Source organism: Tetranychus urticae, chromosome 2 (genome assembly GCF_039701765.1).
Source record: "Tetranychus urticae isolate SD_2017Ah chromosome 2, NJAU_TeUrti_SD_1.0, whole genome shotgun sequence".
Lineage (NCBI taxonomy): Eukaryota > Metazoa > Arthropoda > Arachnida > Trombidiformes > Tetranychidae > Tetranychus > Tetranychus urticae.
In genome coordinates this window covers 16,389,691-16,410,509 of record NC_142959.1, presented here as the reverse complement: position 1 = coordinate 16,410,509, position 20,819 = coordinate 16,389,691, and the positions used below count along the sequence as shown (strand labels likewise).

The following is a 20,819-nucleotide window of genomic DNA, read 5'->3' as shown; positions in this document are numbered from 1 at the left end:
CATTTATACCAGCATCATTTGAGGGGAGCCAATGATCGACAAATGATTCTTGACCAAAGTCGGTAATATTTTGTATTTTAATTTGACTTTTTTTTCTTATTGAAACGTTACGTTGAACGTGCCTCTGACTTTGTCTCAGCCTCAGACATGATTAAGGTGAGCAAAGTTTCAGGTGTGTTTGGTGTAACTGGATAAACAGCCTTAAATTTTGAAAAATTGTCTTTTGTATTGTAATTAAAAAATTTAATAATTTAATTTAATAAGCAAAGCTTTCAACTGAACAAAGATTAAACTCAAGAAGTGTTTTCACCGGGAAAAACTTGAAAAATCGGGAATGATGTGGCCGGGGAAGGCAAAGTTACGATTTGGAATTCTGTATACTGGATGTACGGAATGGACCAGCTTGAGGACAGTTATAACTGAAATTAAGCAAAGCTTTTAACTGCACTGATAATTGAGTTTGAACCAATTCCATATTTTTCAATAAGATCTGCTGGTGGACCACTTCGAGGAATCTCTCGTACAGCCAAATGTTTCATTGTAATACCAGTTGAGTTTGAGATGGCACCAGCAACTGCTTCACCTAAACCACCTTCTGGGTAATGATCTTCAACAACAACAATCTTTCCATTACATGCTTTTGCATTCTCTAAAATACCGGCAGCATCAATTGGTTTAATAGTGAATGGATCTAAAACTCGACAATTGACTCCTTGATCAGCAAGTTGGTCTGCAGCTTTTAAAGCTTCATGGAGAGTTATACCAGCACCAATGAGCAATACTTTATCATTATCTAAAAGGATTTTAAAAAATGATTATTATAAAGAAAAAAATTATTGTTTTTATTTTTGAATAAGTTGTAAAAACTAGAAGATTAAAAATTGAAATGTCAACTTACCGCTTTTACGAACAACTTTAGATTTTCCAATTTCAAAAACAGTGTCATTGGCATAAATGACTGGTGTTGCTGGTCTAGATGTACGAATGAAATCAATTCCTTTACGTTGTGCAGCTAATTCGGTAGCTCGTTCCATACTAACAGCATCACTTGGATAGAATACATTACAACCTGGAATAGTTCTAAACATAGCTAAATCTTCAAGAGCCATTTGGGATGGTCCATCTTCTCCGATACTAACACCACAATGAGAGCCAACACATTTAATGTTTGCTTGAGAAATTGCACCTAAAATTATCAAAAAAAAGATAAATTAATTGTGAGTAAGGACTAAGCACCATTCATAAGATGAGTGATAATAAATTTACCCATTCTGAGTTGATCAAATGCACGAGAAAAGAATGCAGCGAAAGTTGACACAAATGGTATTGCTCGACCTCTACATCCAGCACCAATACCAACACCAACTAAATTTTGCTCAGCAATGAAACATTCGATGTAACGATCTGGGAATGCTTTTTTGTAAGTCTCAGAAAATGTACTATTTTTAGTGTCACCATCAAAAGCCAAAACTCTTGGATTAGTATTGCCGAGTTTAACAAGTGAAGTACCATATGCTTGACGAGTTGCAATCTATGATAAGTCAGGAGTAATAATCAAAAAAGGAAAAAGAGTTAGAATCGCGAAAATTATAGCAATTTATAGCATCTAAGGAAACTCATGTTTTAGGCAATTTTTCAGAACAGTACGAGCTAAATTCGTAATAACTTTCTTATCGCTAGTATTAAGCCATGCGAAACATAAGCTTATGAAATAATTGAAACGAAACGAAAAAGACGGCTCTTTTAAATTTGAGACACAAAACATTTTCAGAATGAAAGATTTCAATACTTCACTAAAATACTCTACCTGAAAACCTGTTGAATCTTAATCGTGTTAATCTTATATTATATTATTAAGCGATAAGATTGAGAAACTAACAAAACAAAATAAATTATATTTCTATTGAGATGCGACTTATTCAATAGCAGTGAAGCATTTGCAATTTAAGAAGCTTTCTGTATGGAATGATAAGCAGCGGCAATACAGCTTGATGATTTTAGTTGTTAAGAAATGAAATAATCACTTCTGGCGTGATGTCAAAACATGCAAATTACCTACTTAAAGATTCAAATAAGAAAAAAACCTGAGATTTATCACAGGTAAATGGTGTAGAACCAGTGGCTACAACCAGTGTAGAATTGAATCAGAGAAAACAATCAAAGAAATGCTCCGAGCTGCGAAATATGACGTGTTATTGGTTTGTAAACTTACTTTATCACCAAGCTTATAGCTAGGAGGTTCATTGAGTGAAACTTTCAAACTTATTTCTGGAGCTGCTGAACTAAATGGTTGAATTGCTGCTGATAAATTTTTCAATTGACCTTCCAAGTGTTTAATGACATAATCAGCTTTATCTCCAAGAGGTTTACCATGCCAGTTATCTTTATCCTCAATATCAGGAAAACCTAACAATAATAAAATGACAAAGTTTATTATTATATTCATTGCAGACAAGGAAGAGAAATAAATATAATAATTATACCTTTTCCTTTGTAAGTTTTAGCGAGGATTGCTGTTGGACGACCTTTGGTTGCAGAAGCTTTAGCAAATGCTTCAACTAAGGCAGCAACATCATGACCATCAACGACAATAGTTTCAAAACCAAATGCTTTAGCACGGGCTTCATAGATATCAAGATTGTGCTGTAATGAAGTAGGTTCACTTTGACCAAGACGATTGATATCAAAAATTGCACAAAGATTATCTAATTTATAATGTGAAGCAAAAGCCATTGCTTCCCAAATCGATCCTTCAGCTGATTCACCATCACCAATCAGACAATATGTCCTGAAATCAGTTTTGTCAAAGTATTTACCAATGACAGCCATACCAGCTGCAACACTTAATCCTTGACCCAAGGATCCTGTAGCGACATCAACAAAATTCAATCTAGGAGTTGGATGACCTTCTAGATCAGAATCAATTTTTCTTAAATTAAGTAAATCACTGACAGGAAATAAACCAGCTTCAGCCCATGCAGCATAAAGAATTGGTGCAGAATGTCCTTTACCTAGCAATAAGAAAATGTTTTACGTTAAAAATTGAATAACCCACAACATCATATTTCTTTAACCAAAGATTTCGGACAATTGTGATAAAGTCGTTTTTTGTATTAATTTGAAATCATTTTCTCATTAGCAAGTTATTTAAGTTGAAAATGAATTTCAATCAATAAATCAAACCTTTCTGTCTAGTAAATCTAGTGTCAAATTCAAATTACTACTTACTTAACACAAGCCGATCAGATGCAGGATGCCTTGGTTCTTTCAATGAGTATCTCATAGTATCGAAGAATAGAACCGACATAATTTCCGCCATAGAAGCACATGACGTAGGATGTCTAAATAAAATGATAAAATGAAATACAAAATTTTGTATATAAAAAACAAGGTTACTGTAATTTCCTGCAAATTTTACAGACAGATATTCACATGCATATACATATCCTAAAAAATATTGTTTTACAATAATTAAATGACAACTAAAAATTGACAATCAAGTTTAAATTGATTTACTTACCCAGATTTAGAGGCTTGTGTTGCTTTGATTGAGTTAATACGAAGCCGATTGGCAACATCTTGAAGAGCTTGTAACTTTGCCATGGTAAAAATGAAGTTAATACGTATTACAGTCCATTCAAAATAAGAAGAATACTTTTTGAGATAAGAAAAATTTCTGATTAGATAAGGAAAACCAATTGAAAAATGGGAAAAATGAGAGCGAAAATTAAATATTATTTAATTTATTTATTTTGTTTTGAAAAACACAATTAAAGCAATGGAAGTACCTTTTTGTGCTTCCATCTATCATTTTTCACCTTTAACCCTTTATCTTATCAAAAAAAGTATTCTTCTTATTTTGAATGGACTGTAGTTATATGTACAACTCAAATTAATCTAAATGACAGTAGAAAAATCAGTCAATATAAGAAATTAAATTAAAACGTTAAACTATTTATATAAATGTATAAGTGAAAGGAGGTGAGTTTTAATTGTAATTTAACTTTCACAACAAAATCCAACAAAGGTATAATTAAAGATACCAGCAGTGAAGTGAAACAACAAGTTATGCCGACCGATTAGAGATCCAGATTGCTACTGCCGTCTATTGAGTAACAATTATACTATTATATAATCATTTTCAAGAGCTGAAGCCAGCTGAATTTTAACCGGCTCCCTAAGATTGCTAAATATTAGCTGTGCTTGATTTGAGCCTGCTCCAGATGCGAGCTGATTAAAACTTTTGCCTGAACTTGGCTGGAATTGAAAAAAACAATTCAAGTTTTTTTTGTGAAAGGATTATGTCACATAATATGTTATATTTTTGAAAGACATCGTAAAAATAGGTTTAACCTAAAATGGAATTTGAAACGTTCCGTTTGACCAAAATCTTGTCCGGCAGTGCGACTGTTCTTGGTCATATCTCATGAACTAGGAATAATAACTGGCTTTAATTCATGTAATGGTCAATCTTTTGCACCTACTTACGCTGTAGAAAAACAAACATTTCGTCCTTCTGTTTATAGGGACAGATCATTTTCCGCTTTACGATAGATTACACTCTAGAATATATTTTTTACATATATTTTTCATATTGTATATATTCGTCGGGACTTTAAATTTTAATATTTTATTGATGCTCGAACCAATTAAGTCAATTCTTCTGAAAATCATAAGAAAAGATGCTGAATTTTTAAGAAAAGTGCTTTATAATTTTCCGTTTTCTTATTCGAAATTTATCTAAACAAAATCAAAAAACGAAATTTCGGCTCAAAATTTTATTAAAACCAAGGTTCCCCCTGTGGGTTCTCACGATAGAAACTTTTTTAATCGAACATTTCTCGAAGATCGGTTTTCCTAAATGTGTTCTACTCAAAACTAAAATATAAAAATGAACCAGGCTTTGGTTTGGCATGCAAGAGACCTGAAATTTGCGCACTTTGACCTTAAAAATCTTGAAAACTGTTAATCTCAGAGAGAAATACATAAAATTTTTGTGATCTTCATGGTTGCATAATCTCTCAAAAAAAAGTTGGGATCTTAACTAGCTAAGACAAAAAAGTGAAGATTTTTGGAGACCCTCCTTTCGAGCTGTTAGAAATTATTGATATTTTGATGAAAAAATTGAAATCAAGATCAAAAATTTACATCAATCGAAAGCTTAATGTCCATATAATTAATGTGCGAAATTTGCTTTTTCTAACAAGGGAAGTGTCTCAGGTGTCTCAATAATTTCCCGTCGGGACTGTGTTCGTTCGATAGAGCACAAAAAATAGGTGAAAGATAAGGTATCACAAAATAATGAGTGTTAGAAAAGACGAAATCTTGGATTTCTGATAATCTTGGTCAATTTGATTTTGATACAGGGTGTTAATTAATCAACTTTAGACGTTTGAATGGCTGTATTTTTGTTTTTGCGTTTATCAGCATTCTGATTTAGCCTGAATGAAGAAGAAGAGCACGAAAAAAGATCACAGTACATTCCGAAAATTAGAAGCTTTTTCTGTCTGCAGGAGGTCAAGCGAAAGTCGAAAGTTCGTAATGACAATATTTTCCACATTATGCACATGCCTAAGGTACTTTTCGAATAGAAGATGGTTTGGAAACTGTTACTATTCTGGAAATTTTCTAATGCCTTCGTTAACATTCTAGACTACTCAGTAGAGAAATACGATGAACCCTGGATTAACAGAAGTAGTAAGAATGATATACAGTCTGAAAGAGGAGGAGCCTCTTTCAGACTGTATATCACGTGAATTTTTAGGGGAGGGAGAGGGGAAATAAGAGAAATAAAGCGAAGAAGAGGTGCAAAAGAAAGTAAAAGAGGGAATGAAGGGATAACTTATTTTCGTTCATTTTATTGCTCTGAGGGTCAGAGTTGAATTCGTAAAACTTTTACAAACAAAAGAGTCAACTTTACCTTTGATGGTCCGAGTCAAAAAATAAAACGTTGAAGAAGGTTAAGAAAAGGAAAAAAGGGTTAAGATGAAGAAGGTTAAGAAAGGGAAAGAAAAGGCAAAGGTAAAGAATATGAGAAAAAAGATAAAGAAAGAAGCTAAAGAGAAAATAAAGCGAAAAAGAAACAAAAGACCTCATTTATTTTTGTAGAAGGAACACTTCAAACACTTCACTTTATTGCTTTTTTATGGTTTAGTCAAAAATGTTTCAAAAAGTTAACAAAGGGAAAATAATACAGCGCAAATTCCATATTACAAAGTGAGACTAGGGCTGGAATACCAGTCTTTAGAGAGCTGTCCAATTCTTCTATAAAAGGTAAAGTTGAATCAGTTTCAGATTCACTTAACTTACCAAACTCAACCAGTCGCCTTTTATTTCTTCTTCTTCAGGAAAGCACCCCCTTTTGTTGCTCAGAAGACAAATTTGTTTTGTTCACATTTTAACAAGTTAGACTGAGCACAATAGACCGAAACCCTTTTCCCTTTATTTTTTATCCACCCAGTATAATGAATGAGAACTTGATTCTCTTTTATCTAGTGTTGGAAACGACGAGATTTGTATCAACTGTGAATTGCCAGAGGATATTTTAATGAGTGATTAACAAGCGAATAGACTGTGCCAGGAAGTCGAAATACAATTGTACCTTAATTTCACCAACTTGAACACCATGAACAAGTGTCAGTGCCAGTTCTCAACTGATCAACAATCAAACTCAACACAATGATGTGATTCAATCAGGATTCCGAGGTATTTCGTAGTCCGATTTGAATTTTCCTTATTTTATCGGAGAGTGATTGGATGAACAATAACAATTTCCATACCAGATCTAAAACAACTGAAAGCGTCGATTTCTCACATACTCAGTACCACAAACATTGATTTTTTTAACATTGCCGGTGCTATCAATAATGCTTATGAATGTTTTGCCACTGATGTCATTTCTGATTCATCTTGACGATTGTATGCGTTTCACTTTTCTCTGTTCAGCATGGCACCTAATCCTGTAACAATTGTTCTCCCCAACCCCCATTTCCCCAACAACACCGAAGTCTTGCGTCGATTACATACCACATTCCGCCGCACCATCTGATAGTTACGACTACGACCATCAGGGTGGGGTTCGGTATAGGGTTCTCTCCAGAGGAACGGTATAACACCCACTCTGACCCTCCACTATGCAGCAGCACCGCTGTTACCTCAAGAAGTAACAGTAAGGTAGTTGCGTATAGCCTCCATAAGGCGTCCTTACTTTGATGACCTGGATGGTTATGATCGTGATAGTGATGGAAATGATGACAATGGTGAAAATGGTGGTGATGCTATTGATTTCAAAGTTGATGCAGCCTTCCTTAAGTCAGCATTTTTGTTGAGGATGAAGCTGGAGAATTTTTATATTTTTCTTTAGCTTCATCCTAAATTTCGTTAGATTCACACTCACGAAGTGAATCTGACGAAACTGATGCTGATAACGAGGGCAGCATCAACAGTAACTACCTCTATGATAACATAAATCGGGCTATCAAGCGCCGACGATTATCATAGACGTAGTTACTCGATAATAATGATAATAATGATAATAATGATAATAATGATAATAATGATAATAATAATAAAATCTGGTTAAAACAGTATGCTTTTGTTTCATTTTATTTCTCTTTATCTTCGTCTTCTTTCTTTTCATCTTCTTTTCTTTCTCCATCTCTTGTTTTTTCCTTTTTCCTTTTATTTTTCCCTTCTTTCCCTTCTTTCCCTTCTTTCCCTTCTTTCCCTTCTTTCCCTTCTTTCCCTTCTTTCCCTTCTTTCCCTTCTTTCCCTTCTTTCCCTTCTTTCCCTTCTTTCCCTTCTTTCCCTTCTTTCCCTTCTTTCCCTTCTTTCCCTTCTTTCCCTTCTTTCCCTTCTTTCCCTTCTTTCCCTTCTTTCCCTTCTTTCCCTTCTTTCCCTTCTTTCCCTTCTTTCCCTTCTTTCCCTTCTTTCCCTTCTTTCCCTTCTTTCCCTTCTTTCCCTTCTTTCCCTTCTTTCCCTTCTTTCCCTTCTTTCCCTTCTTTCCCTTCTTTCCCTTCTTTCCCTTCTTTCCCTTCTTTCCCTTCTTTCCCTTCTTTCCCTTCTTTCCCTTCTTTCCCTTCTTTCCCTTCTTTCCCCTCTCCCACCCCTAAAAAAGCCTTCTATGATATACAGTCTGAAATGGGATCTTCCTCTTTCAGACTGTATATCATACTTACTACTAACAGAGGCTGATCTGTTTGTCCGCGATTTTGCGTTCATTGGAAGAATGTTAATAAATCGGAAACGAGGAGAGCAATCAAAGTGAACTGAATTGCCTCCAAAAGAACATAAGCAAAATCATAAGCAAACTGCCTTAAAGTATTAGTTAACCAACTATGTTTTAAAATTTCTTTATTCAGTTCAAATTTTATTGTAATTCAATCAAAATAGTTGTTATTTAAATAAATGGTCTAAGCCGTCGAGCCTGCAGCTTTTTGATCCCATTCGAACAAAATTCGGGGTTTTTGGACTCTAATAATTCGTCGAGCGCTCGTTGAGCTTTGGTTCGGTTAATTAACTTTCGGCCGTTGAAAGAGTTCGCCATGGACAAGAAAAGTTGGTAGTCTGATGGTGCAAGATCAGGTGAATATGGGGGGTGAGAAATAACTTTCCATCTCAACTCAGCCATTTTATTCTTGGATAGCCAGTTTATTCTTATTATTATTCGATTCTGGCAACGTGTGGCCGTGCGTTATCATGTTGGTAGATAATCTTTGACCTATTGACCAATGCAGGCCATTTATGACCAGGGATTCGTGAAGTTTGGTCAGCTGCTGTGCATATAACTCAGCGTTAACTGTTTGACCTTCTGGTAACAGTTTATAGTAAACCACGCCCTTTGTACAGCACCAAATAAAATTTACCTTACATTACCTTTGAGTGATGAATTGACGGTCTGGGAGTTGAGCATGAAGGTTGACATGTGTCTAACTAAGCGTATGCCCTTTGAGAATTATGCAGGTGAATCCATTTCTCATCAGACGGTCAAGGAAAGGGCCGTTTTCCTCTTTCAAAGGCGATGACAAGGATGACTTACGTGTTGCCTTCTGATCAATGGTAAGGTCATAGGGCACCCGTTTATTCTATCGGTGAACCTTGTCCAGGGCGTGTAATTTTTTTCTCACCCCCTCAGCTGCTAAACTTAGTTGTTGTCCTGAAATTGCACAGGTTACTTCGGGATCTGCCTCACCTTAGGGCTTCAGGTCACTATTTTGAATCGCAGTTGCTTTAAATGCGCAAAGATACCGCAAACATAGTAAACTACATTTTCTATGCTGTACAATGTCTGCTTATAATGAGAGAGTTAAGAGTAAAAATAAGAGTAAACTTACGATTATTCAATGAAAATCAGAAAAATCAAATCAATTTTCAAAAGCAAACATTATATAGCGTACCAAATATTTCAAATGAAATTCCGGGAAGTGAATCAACGTTTTGTGAAACCGGTTTTTGACCTCAATTTTTTAGCGACCAGAAAGTTTCTGAAACCGACAAACTCTTTTACCAGTTTCTTATACCCTATCGAATGAACATAGTCCTGACGGGAAATTATTGAGACACCTGAGACACTTCTCTTGTAAGTATCATTATATAATTATTTAATTTAAGGTTCAAAAGCTCATTTTTTGACCTTTTTCTATGGAATTTTTCAATAAGATTCGCATTAAAATTGCAAAAGTTCAAAAAACCTTTTCATGCAAATTTTATGTTAAACGAACTTGTAATACTACGTTTTTTTACTTATGTAACAATGTCTATGATTAAAAAAACCAAATTTTGCTCAGCAATTATGTGAACAAGAAGCTTCCGATTGATGTAAATTTTATTTTTATCAAAAGTATGCATTAGTTCTGGAACCTTCAAATTACGACCCAAATCAGTAAATATTGATTAGCTAATCAATTATAGTTATTAACTCCGATCGAGTCTAAAAATTTCCCACACGTGCTTATACTAATGCTCTTGTACACATTTAATTATTGTGCCTATAAAATAGTCAGAACTCATTTAAAATTAAATTTAAATCATCAGTCAAAGAACAACAGAACTTTTTGATTCCCAAAAACTGTAGTTGAATGGCATGAATGCAAATCCGTCATTGGTAACGACAATATATTGCCAAAAAGTTTGGGTTTATAAAATTGCCATTAGTAGTATAAAAAAGCCATTTCTGGCTCAATGGCGAAACCGGTTTCGCGGAAAGTTAAAATGAAAATAAAACTTGATTTAAATTGAACTTGAACCCAAGTGTCACCTTGGGTGTCAACCATAAGTTTATAAAAAACAAAACTTTGTTTTTAAAATGAGTTAAGTCGATCTGAGTTCGATTCTTCGTTCAATCGATAAATTAAAAAATGAGCGTCTCTTCTCTTTTAAAAACTCTTCAACATCTTAATGCTTGCCCTTTGTTGGTAGATTTGCGCTTGCATATCCTTGATAGTGTTTTCCATGGTTGATACTGAAGAAACTTGCACCGCAATTTCACTCAAAAACTTATAAACATAAGTCTGTAAATTTTCAGGCGCTCAGCTTGTGGTAGAGTCAGTGAGAAGTCAAACGAAAGAAGGATTAAAAAATCTCGCAAAAGATGGATTGAACAAGTTAACAAATTTTTGTGATCGATACGGTTTAGAAGGATTATATAAAGCGAAGAAAAAGAAGGTTGTCAAAAGACGAAAAACTGTCTCTAAAAAAAGAAAACATAAAAAGGTTAGAAAGTTAAAAGGAAAAATAAACGACATATTGGATATTAAAGATAAGGATAGTAAACCAGTTGTAGATACTGATGTTGTTAGTGGTTTTAGTTGTGCATTATTTGAACAAATTGATCTCTACCTCAATGCAGCTAATGTTTCACAAGCAGATGAATCATGGAAGGAAGCAACTCATTGGGTTGCTGTTTTCTTCGATAGAAATAAAGGAGCAATTTATTTTGATTCATATGGTAGACAACATCCTGAAGCAATTGAAACATTCATAGAAAGAAGCGCGAACGATTGGAGTTATTCAAAATATAAATTACGAGTCGATTTGAGGACAGAATGTGAACTTTATTGTATAAAATTTCTAAAAAATGTCTTGATTACACGCATTTTTTCAATAAATTCAAAGATTGTGCAAATACGAATAAAGATACAATTATTTATATTTAGCGTTTTCTTTCATAAGATTGTCTTTAACTTTTACTTCTAATATTCTAATGTAATTTTGAAGACCTAATAAGTCAACATCGTTAATTACTTTTGCAGGTTGTAATATTCATCTGCCATCTCTTTGAATCTATCAGTCGATATCTGTCTTTCCTTTCTCATGCGGATAACCTGTAAGCTAGTGTCTTCATTTCCACCTTGCATTCTCTAAGCTAGTTATCATTACAACGAACTTCTCGCGATACGACCTCCAAAGCACGAGCCATTCTATCGTTGTTCGCTGATGATGGTATTGGAGGCGGGTCCGTCTGAGTGTATTGATCACGAGCTTTTATCTGGCGCTTTTTGACCAACGGTGTGAACTTCTTTTCTTCATTATTTCGATCTTCAAGTAGACGTATCTTTGACAAAAGAGAGATTCTTTCATTACGCAAATGATTTAGTTCGTTTTGCTGAATAGATATGCCGCGTAGTAAGTTCTATACAGGGCTATTCAGCTACTTAGTAAGATGTTGAACGCCAATAACTTTGCAACCAGACATACCTTTGACCTGGGAATCGAATATAGAGAGTTTGGGGGACATTCATTTTTCATGTTGCAAGGACAAGGTCATTCAAGGTCATTTATCAAAATCGCTTCTGCTCAGGTTAGAGGTCATCCTGAGGGCTGGACACCATTTTCGAAGACAAAAATCTTCCTGATCAAGTTTCGACACTCTGTGATAAACGCTGCGCGCGTTATTGACATTTAAGCTTCAATTATTCGTTAATTTAAATTTTTTATTTTTATGAAAATTCGCATTTTGCATGCTCATTTAGACTGAATTGGAACTAATTGGCAAGAATAATGCATCTAATGCTGTAAAAACTGAATAAGACCTTGTTAAGTAAACTTAATTAGCCCCATTCGTGTAAATCGCTGCTGCAATCACCTGGATCGTAAGAAGGTAGTGGAAAACGAATTTAGGTTTCGATTCCGCCCCATATAATACTCAAATCTATGCAATTCCTTTTAAAATTTTCAATTTCTTTCTCTAATTCAGCTAGTTCATTCATTCATGCTTAATCCAAGCTTGCGGGTCGGTTTTGTGTATTCTTGTGAGCTCGGACATTTCGTGATCGTAGATTGAATCTCATTGTATCTGTTAATCAGGTGAGAAAACAGATTGGCAAGCCGAGTATAGGAGACTACACACATTTGCTTCGCTCTCTCACACTTGTATCGGTTGCGTGGTTCATCCTCTCTTGTTCCTCTCAAGCACTCTAACATGAAACTAGTCAACGAAGGTTTCTTTTCCTCTATGGTTCCAGGTATGTAACGTCCTGCGACATTATCTCCCTGTTGGATAAAGTACATCGGTGAACATGTACTACATCTGCTCGCTTCAGGAATAATGCAACATCTTTTATAAAAATGATTATAAGCGAATGGCATTCCGTAGAAATACGTTGTATTGAACATCTCAAGCATAGTTTCCATTCAAAATTTGGACAAAATTTCGTATTCTTTACTATGATTTGAATGAATAAGAAGAAAATTATAAAAAATATGTTTTGTAATGAATTAAATAACAAAAATCGTTAAATATCCACAATCAAATCCTTACAGCAGTTCAATACCATCATCCTTTGCTGAAAATACTGATCATGCAATTTTAGTTTAGTTACTTTATCCTTCAATAGATTGTGTGAGTTGGTTGGTTGGCATTACATCAAATGTTAGCTCGAAAAGCTATTTTAGGCGTACAATCTATCATTCTCTTTGGCTATTTGAGCTTTAAATAACAATATCCAACACATCTAGTACAATCCAGTCAGTACTCTTTGAGATGAAGTTGATCAATGTCAGGTTTGAAAACCTATTTTGTCCCTACGTGTGCACACTAAATCTCCAGAACTACTGGGTGACCAGAAATAAGCGCCGTACTTTTTTTTGAATTTTGAGCCAAACCTTTGGTGTGGTGACCTCTAGATTTTTTTGGCATACTTAAGCGGTCAAAGGAATTTGTTTGAAAAGAAAAAAAAATTTACACAAATTTACATGTTAAAACATAGGAAATGGCTGTATTTTTATGATTTTTATTCAAAACACAATTTCAAACATTAAACATGTTTTTCAAAGTGTCCGTCATCGGCATCATGGCATAACTCAATTCTTTTATAGAAGTTGGCGATAACTTTCTGCAGAGTTTCGCTTTTGATTGAAGCAATAGCCGTGTGGATGGCTGCTTTTAATTGGTCAATTGAAGTTGCTTGTTGTTTATAAACTTCATCTTTGATATAGCCCCAGAGGAAAAAATCGCACGGGTTAAGATCTGGGCTATACGGTGGCCAATCTACGCCGCTTCCAATCTTATCAGGATATCCAAAAGCAATAACCCTGTCACGATACTTTTCGTTTAGCAGATTGAAAACGTCTTGTGTTCTATGCGGTGGGGCTCCATCCTGCATGAAGTACCAATCTCGAATGACTCCATTCTGCTCAGCAAAAAGGAACCATTTTTCTTTTAGAAGTTTGCAATATCTTTCACTTGTAACTGAGTCAGTGAAGATCTCAACAAACACTCCTCTAGCGCAAACAGCTGCCCAAGCAGTTACTTTCTGTGGATGCAGACTAACATCAACGAGATAATTGGGATTCTCACTACCCCAGATGCGATAGTTCTGTCGGTTAACATATCCATCCATCCAAAAGTGCGCTTCATCAGTGAAAACCGTTTGCTGTGCAGGAAACGGGTTACCGTGTTCTACCCCTAGTAGCTGTGCGCAAAATTCTTTCCGTTGAATTTTAGCATAGTCAGAAAGTCGTTGAACGCCTGTTATTTTATAAGATAAGAGTTTAATGACTTTTCTGGCAATGAGTGATGCTTCAGTGAAATTGCCATTACGCATATAAATACATTTAACAAAAAAGGCTTTTTGCTGGTCGGTCAAAAGATACATTTTTGGCAAAATTTTTTATCAAATTTTTTTTGTCTCAAACAAATTCCTTTGACCCCTTAAGTATGCCAGAAAATCTAGAGGGCGCCACGGCAACGGTTTGGCTCAAAATTCAAAAAGAGTACGGCGCTTATTTCTGGTCACCCAGTACTTGATGGATTTAGATTTGCAAAATATCGTTATCTGTGGCTTAATAAGAGCTAACTAGCAATTTATAAAGCATTGGAATGGGACAGTTACATTTCGAGTTGTTAGGTTCAAAATTTACCTATTTAATTCATGTCTTACTTATGTGTTAAATAAAAACAACTTTAAATAACTTGCAGACATTTTAGGTGAAATTGGTACAGCATATATGTCTAGAAAAACGCATATATTTACCTTGAAGGGTCTGTTGCTGATGAATGGTTACTGTTGAATGCAGCTTGATATTCAACCAAGATGAATTTTATTCAAAATTGAAAGTGAAAGTAAACTTTCTTTACTATTAAGATGTGTAAAAACTTCAAGATTGAATATAACAATTTAATGATTTAAACTCAAGGAAGCAAACTTAGCTTTATCAATAATATTTGTTGATTTGTTGAATGGAGGAAGACTGTTTGAATGAAATGAATGGAGAATTTTTGTCATTTATACAGCTTCAGAAATTGAGTTTGCAAACACATTTGTATCATTTGAGCAGGTAAGATAAATTTATCAACAATGAATTTTTATAAAGATTAAGCCAAAGTAAGATAATTCAAAATAAGATTTAAGACAAATCAAAAGCACATTTTTTGTTGATGTAGTTGAGTTTGTTTTGTTTTTTGTGGTTTCTTTACTCAGTTCTCAGTAATTAATGCAGTGATCTCAGGATGCCTCGAGCAATCAATCATGAGCTAAGAACAGCTATCATCTCTTTAGTTGGCCAGGGATACAATGATAACGATATTGACGTTGAATTAGGTCTACGATACGACACAGTTAGACGATGGAGACTAAGGTTTGAGTCAAGTGGTAACATTGAAACTAATTATCTAGATCGCAGGAGCGGCGATCCTCAAGCTCGACTTTCGGATCAAACAAATAAAAGATCGAATAAAGACCGATCTTTCAATGATTTGATTTTCCGTAACTGTTGACTCAAATGATTTAGTGGAACACAGAATCATCAAAAATCTATCGCTTTTTAACTTGTTTTACGTAATTTTTAGGTCGGTCGATCTTTCTCGAGTACTCGAATTTTTAAAAGGTCTATCTTGACCAGATCATATGTTTAATAGCTCGATTTTTCTCGGCTTGCAGCTCTCAAAGATGAATCTTTCGAGTACTCAATCTTTTCTGCCATGGCTGAAAATATCTCAAGACTATTTCTCTGTCAATTTGCAGCCAGACATCACTTGCTGCTTTGCTCAAGCTAGCTAAGGTCCTGAATCTTATTGAGTTTCTGCTCTAAGTATCTAAACTCAAAAAAAGTGGAGCGAAATAGCATCAAGAGTAGGGATGGTGTAAAAGATCGAGTACTCGAGAAAGATGGACCGGCTGACGTTTTAGTATCTTATTTTATGTTCACCATAGTTGTTTAAGTTACCTATATAAAATCAGGTAGGTTTACATTGAGTTAACATTAAGTTTTGATTATAAAAACTAGATGGCAGAAAAGTAGAAAAACATGTGTTTTGTTATAAGAAAAGTGTATGTGTTTTAATTTCTTTTAATTAGTGCTTATTCCTCACAATACTATTAATTAATAGGTTCTCTGGCGCAAACGATGACGCGGTTTTTGTTTGATTAAATTTGATCTAATTGTCGGAGTTAGATGAATATTCGTACTTAGCATCTCACACTATTCATGTATTTCTTGCAATCAATAGAAATTAATTATCTCAATTAATTGCGAACTTGGATCATTTCACAAATTATTTTTCTTAAATCAGTTGTTCATGAATTAAACAAAAGAATGCTCAATTAATGGGTTGATAATGCTGTGCTGTGGTGTTTTCAGTTCCGGCGAATCTGAAAACATTTAATTCGTCACTCAGGAATCGAATCTTCATACCGAGGGGAAAACTATACCGGATGACCAGATGAATATCAATGCTAAGAAAGATAAAAAGCTCAATTGGAAGTTTGGAAGAGCTTTGAAAGAGTTAACGGGATGTTATAAGTTATGGTATGGAAACCTGATTTGGATGGAAAATCAATCGTTGACATTGAATACAAGCAAGTAAACAATTGTTTAGTTTTCATGTACAAAAGCCCCCGTAAGCATTGAATACCTAAAATTACTAATGCACCAGCATCTTATATCCAAACCTGGCGTACATTTGACCGAGCTATAACTATTTATTCTGTTTCTGTAAGCATCTGTTGATTAAATAAATTTTATTGGCATAAATCGTTACTGGATGCGAACAATTTTTGTAGACTACGTTTCTCAACGATATTTTAGAAAGGAATACATCGAATTTTTTTGCTCACAAATCCACTATTAAATATTCGATTAGCAATGTACCTGTTTTGTTGTTTGACTCACCGTTATAGAGGCAGAAGAGAAATTTTCAAACTCTTTGGTTATGGATTAGCAAGAATAATTTTATCATCATGATTGCTGGAAATTTAATTTGTTGACAGTTCTAAACGATTCACCTTTCAATACACCACAAGTTAAGCTGTCTAAATTCGACCATCATTCAATATCTTTGCCTGGAGCGTAAACTGTCTATTAATTTGCACATTCAAAGTGTCTAATGATATTCAATCCATTGCTCTTAATTTCACTCCAAGTTTAGCTTGGTTTACAAGTTTGACGTTGATATTGGTCTTGAAAGGGTCTTCATTTTTCTGTCCATGTTCAGTGAAACAAGACAACAATTTTGATCAATTTTGATTAGAAGACAAAAACTAGTCTCACATTAACACTTAATCTATCAAAAAGTAATGTCATTATCAGAAGAGAACAGTTAATAATGTTCTTTTCATTTGCGATTTACAGGCTTACCCTACGCGACTAAAAGGGGCAAAAACATGAAAATGGACAATTGAATGGAAGAGTAACAATATTTAATTCAATATTGATGATTTTCATTTCTTCCTGTTAAACATAAGGACAGATCAATTGTTGTCGTTGATTAGTTTACTTTGCTTTACACAAACATCGACAAAACTAGACCCAACATTACAAGCATCAATGGTAAACAGAAGAAGCTGAAGAGAGCGAGCAAAAAAAAGATAAAACGTAAAAATTGAAAAATACATTTGTGAATCACACACATAATTGGTGAGATAACCTGATGATAATGATGTTACTCCAGTAGCTGTGATAAATAAATAAAAAAAAAGTAAAGAGGAGACGAGGACCTGTTATTAGCCCTGTGGTCCTGTGTGAATTGGGAGAAGCCAAGGCCTATTACCTTTTCACTGGTTGATTGGGGAGTTAAAAGCTCGAACCTAATAGACATTGGATCCTGCTCTGTTGATCAACCAAATGCAAATTGGTATTTGTAAATGGTTTTGTTGCCTGTTGATGCTTCCCTTTCATCCGATCCGGAAAGATCTTGTTACATCTCTTGATCAATTTTTTGCATTCCCTTTACCAGTGAATGGCAGCGTGAAATGGAGGCAAAAGTTGAGGCTAAAAAAGATGCAACTGAAGGAGTGCAAAGAGTAACAATATGCACACGAAAGAGGATCATCTTTTCATCTTCTCATCAATACTCTTGATCATCATGAAAAAAAGCTTGGATAAACTTGGAAAGAGCAAAGAAAAAATGATGAAAAGTCAAGTGATGTGGAGAAGAGGATAAATGGTAAAGAAGCAGAATAGGATAAGAGGATGATGGGAAAGCAGAGGAAGGAATCATGCAACAAATATTTATCAGAGAAAGAAAATGATTTCCCATACCAGAAATTCAGGAGAGGAAAGAAGGAAAGAAAAAGGCAAAAAGAGTAAATCAAGAGAAAAGTAAAATTCTGTTTACATTCTGTATAACTCTATCCTTAATAACCTTTGTTCATCTCATTTCCGTAGTTTAACGAGTAACATGTTAACATGAAGCTCAACATTAGTTAAACCTCCTTCTTTTCCACTCCCACTTTATCATGTTCAAAGATCCATTATCTCATTTCGCATTCAAAGTCAATTCTAATTAGTCTATCAGAGAATAAGTTCATTCCTTTTTATTGAAAGGGATTCGCCTACCACTTGATCTGAACAAAGGCGCAACAATTGCAATCAATCAACCAGACACATTTAATGCCTCTAATTGAGCATGCAGCAAGTTAATAATTGAAGCATTTCAATTGTGATTACAGTTTTAACAAATCAAAGTTTACTCCCATTAAGCTGGCCATGTTAACATGAAAAGTCACTTTTACTCTTGATTAGTTAATAGACCATCTTTAGACAAATCAGTTGACCAATGAACAATTGAATCATCTTTTGGATTAGTTTCCTTTGGTTTTCATCCATCAATCGAGCAAAAATGATGATTAAGGTAAAAACGAGAATCACGATTGATTCCAAACTCAATCGTGATCAAGTGTCATCATCATCATCAACACGATCAACATTATCCTTGTCTCACCACCCTTCATGATGATACCGATTAATGGTAAAGGAGCTACTTATGTATCATGCTTCAGAAAAGTTCATTTCAAGAAAAGAAAAAAATGAGGAGAAAAAAAACAGAAAAGGAAAATAAATTTGTTACTCAAAGAAACAGAATTGAATGGAAACGGTAATGGATTCTGTTGTCCTGTTAGGAACCATAAAGAAGAGTCTATTTTGTTGGATGGGTACTTGTTCCGGTTTATATTCATGAGTGTGTATTGCTCGACTCGAATCAGGAAAGGTTCAGGAAACAATCATCTAAATGATTAGAATGGAAAAAGACATCACGAAGAACCTTTTTTTTGTCGCGATTTATATATACTATTGATATATATTTAGTAATCATTGTCATCATCGTCTCATTGTGAAAGGAAAAGAAATGATGAGAAAAGAAGAAGCAAAATCAAAGTCTTTTCACTTCCGATTCAACTTAACCTTTCCACCGTCACCAGACTCTACATGAACATTGCATCTTCCTCTCTTCTCCTTCCTGTCATCCCTTTCAATTGAAATAACAGCAAATTATTTCAATTCCCAAGCCTCAAACTATAAGCCTCTGCACACAATCCATTGTAACGGACAACAAATTAGTTAATTTATTGACCCTTGTTTAACAACTTCCATTCAAACCCATCCAATCTAATATTGACCTGCAAACTCATCCTCTGCCCATCATTTTTGTTTCATCATTTGATTACCTTTCATCTATTTATACAACATTTGGATTCATCACAATCACAATCTTAATCAACATCGTCTTGTGTTTGGAAACAGATCACATCATAATTAGTTTATTAATGTTAACAAATTGGATAATCATTTACACCAATAGCTTCGCACCTTTTCAGTGTTCAAGTTTGGACAAAAAACTGAACATTTATCCATCCAAATCTGATTAACTTGATAATCCTTGAATGACAGAAACACCGAGAAAATGAATGTTGCTTGAAACATTTTCACTTGTTAACACTGATTGTAGTCACAGTCACATTATCATCTTATTGTAATGAACAAAGAAACTGAAAGAAGATTGAAAATGGCAAAGAAAAGAAGAAGATGGAAAAAAGTGAATTCTTCTTCTTCTATTGACTTCAATTCTTATCCTATAAGAATCATTAGCAAATAATTCTTGGCAAATGTAACAAAAATGTTCCTATAATGGCATGATAAACTGATTCAAGTCAATCCAATTGATGAACCTTAAAAGAGTCAAACTGATTAACTCTTGTCGAACCACAAAAAGGTCTTTATTAGCACTTGCGATTTGCTTAAAAGTACATTTAGTTGTAGATTGAAATCAACACCAAATATTGTGATGAAGGTTGAATAAACTTTGTCACTTTTGATGAGCCAATTGAACAATCAGAAAGCATTTAAACAGTTTCAATCTACTTGTGATTGACAAAAGTGTATTATGAATACTTAAAACTCGAGACTTGAAAAGCTTTCAAGTTATTTTTATTATCATTGATCAATAGTACTGGGTAATGTTGGTTTTTTAAGGGTCACAACACTTTTCATTGTATCAATAAAAGGTGACAATGTTAATGGATCAATAAGGTAAATACAATTGGATTGCAATCGTTTTAAAATCGTTTCAATTTTAACCAATTGATTGCAAAGGCAACAGAAAAAACATTAAATTGTTTCCAATTTGCAATTTTGTTTTCATTCCAACAACGTTAAACATTTGGGTTTAAACTTTTTACTTTTACATTATCATTGTTATTATAATACGATAAAACAAAAGCCGAGAATCGTCGAGTTGAACCTTTTCAATTTGCTATTATTTAAATGGTAAAAGGTTAAATTTTGTTTTATGAATAGTTCAATTTATGTAGTTGATAATCAGCTATTCAAGTTTCTTACCTGAAACTACATTAAAGCTGATTGTTGACTCAACTCACGAACTGAAATACACTTTTTGTTTACCAATGGTTCAATTGAATAAGCAGATGAACATGTTAAAAGGAGAAACTTATAGTCAAAATTTGGTGGAATCGATAGGGAAAAAGGTTCAGTTCAGGTTGAAATTCAATTAAACAAGAATTATGCAAATATAGTAATGATAAATATTAATGTAAAAGTTGGTTGAAAAAGATTTCAATAAATGGCAAAAGTCGATCTGACAAGGT

At 34.2% G+C, this 20,819-nt stretch overlaps 1 protein-coding gene across 2 annotated transcripts; it reads right to left on the bottom strand.

Annotated features, from left to right (window-relative positions):
• Positions 1 to 234: 234 nt before the first annotated feature.
• LOC107368917 (transketolase-like protein 2) lies at positions 235 to 4,098 on the bottom strand. 2 transcript variants are annotated; one of them, XM_089268414.1, is made up of 8 exons: positions 3,874 to 4,098; positions 3,521 to 3,629; positions 3,229 to 3,341; positions 2,484 to 3,011; positions 2,213 to 2,406; positions 1,267 to 1,531; positions 899 to 1,186; positions 235 to 793 (listed from the first exon to the last, which is right to left on the bottom strand). In XM_089268414.1, the coding sequence occupies exons 2-8, from the start codon at positions 3,601 to 3,603 to the stop codon at positions 426 to 428; spliced, it is 1,839 nt and encodes a 612-aa protein (XP_089124540.1). In that variant the 5' UTR covers positions 3,604 to 3,629; positions 3,874 to 4,098; the 3' UTR covers positions 235 to 425. The 2 variants fall into 2 exon arrangements, with proteins under 2 accessions (XP_089124540.1, XP_089124539.1); XM_089268413.1 differs by lacking the exon at positions 3,874 to 4,098 and having other exon boundaries at positions 3,521 to 3,648.
• Positions 4,099 to 20,819: the final 16,721 nt, after the last annotated feature.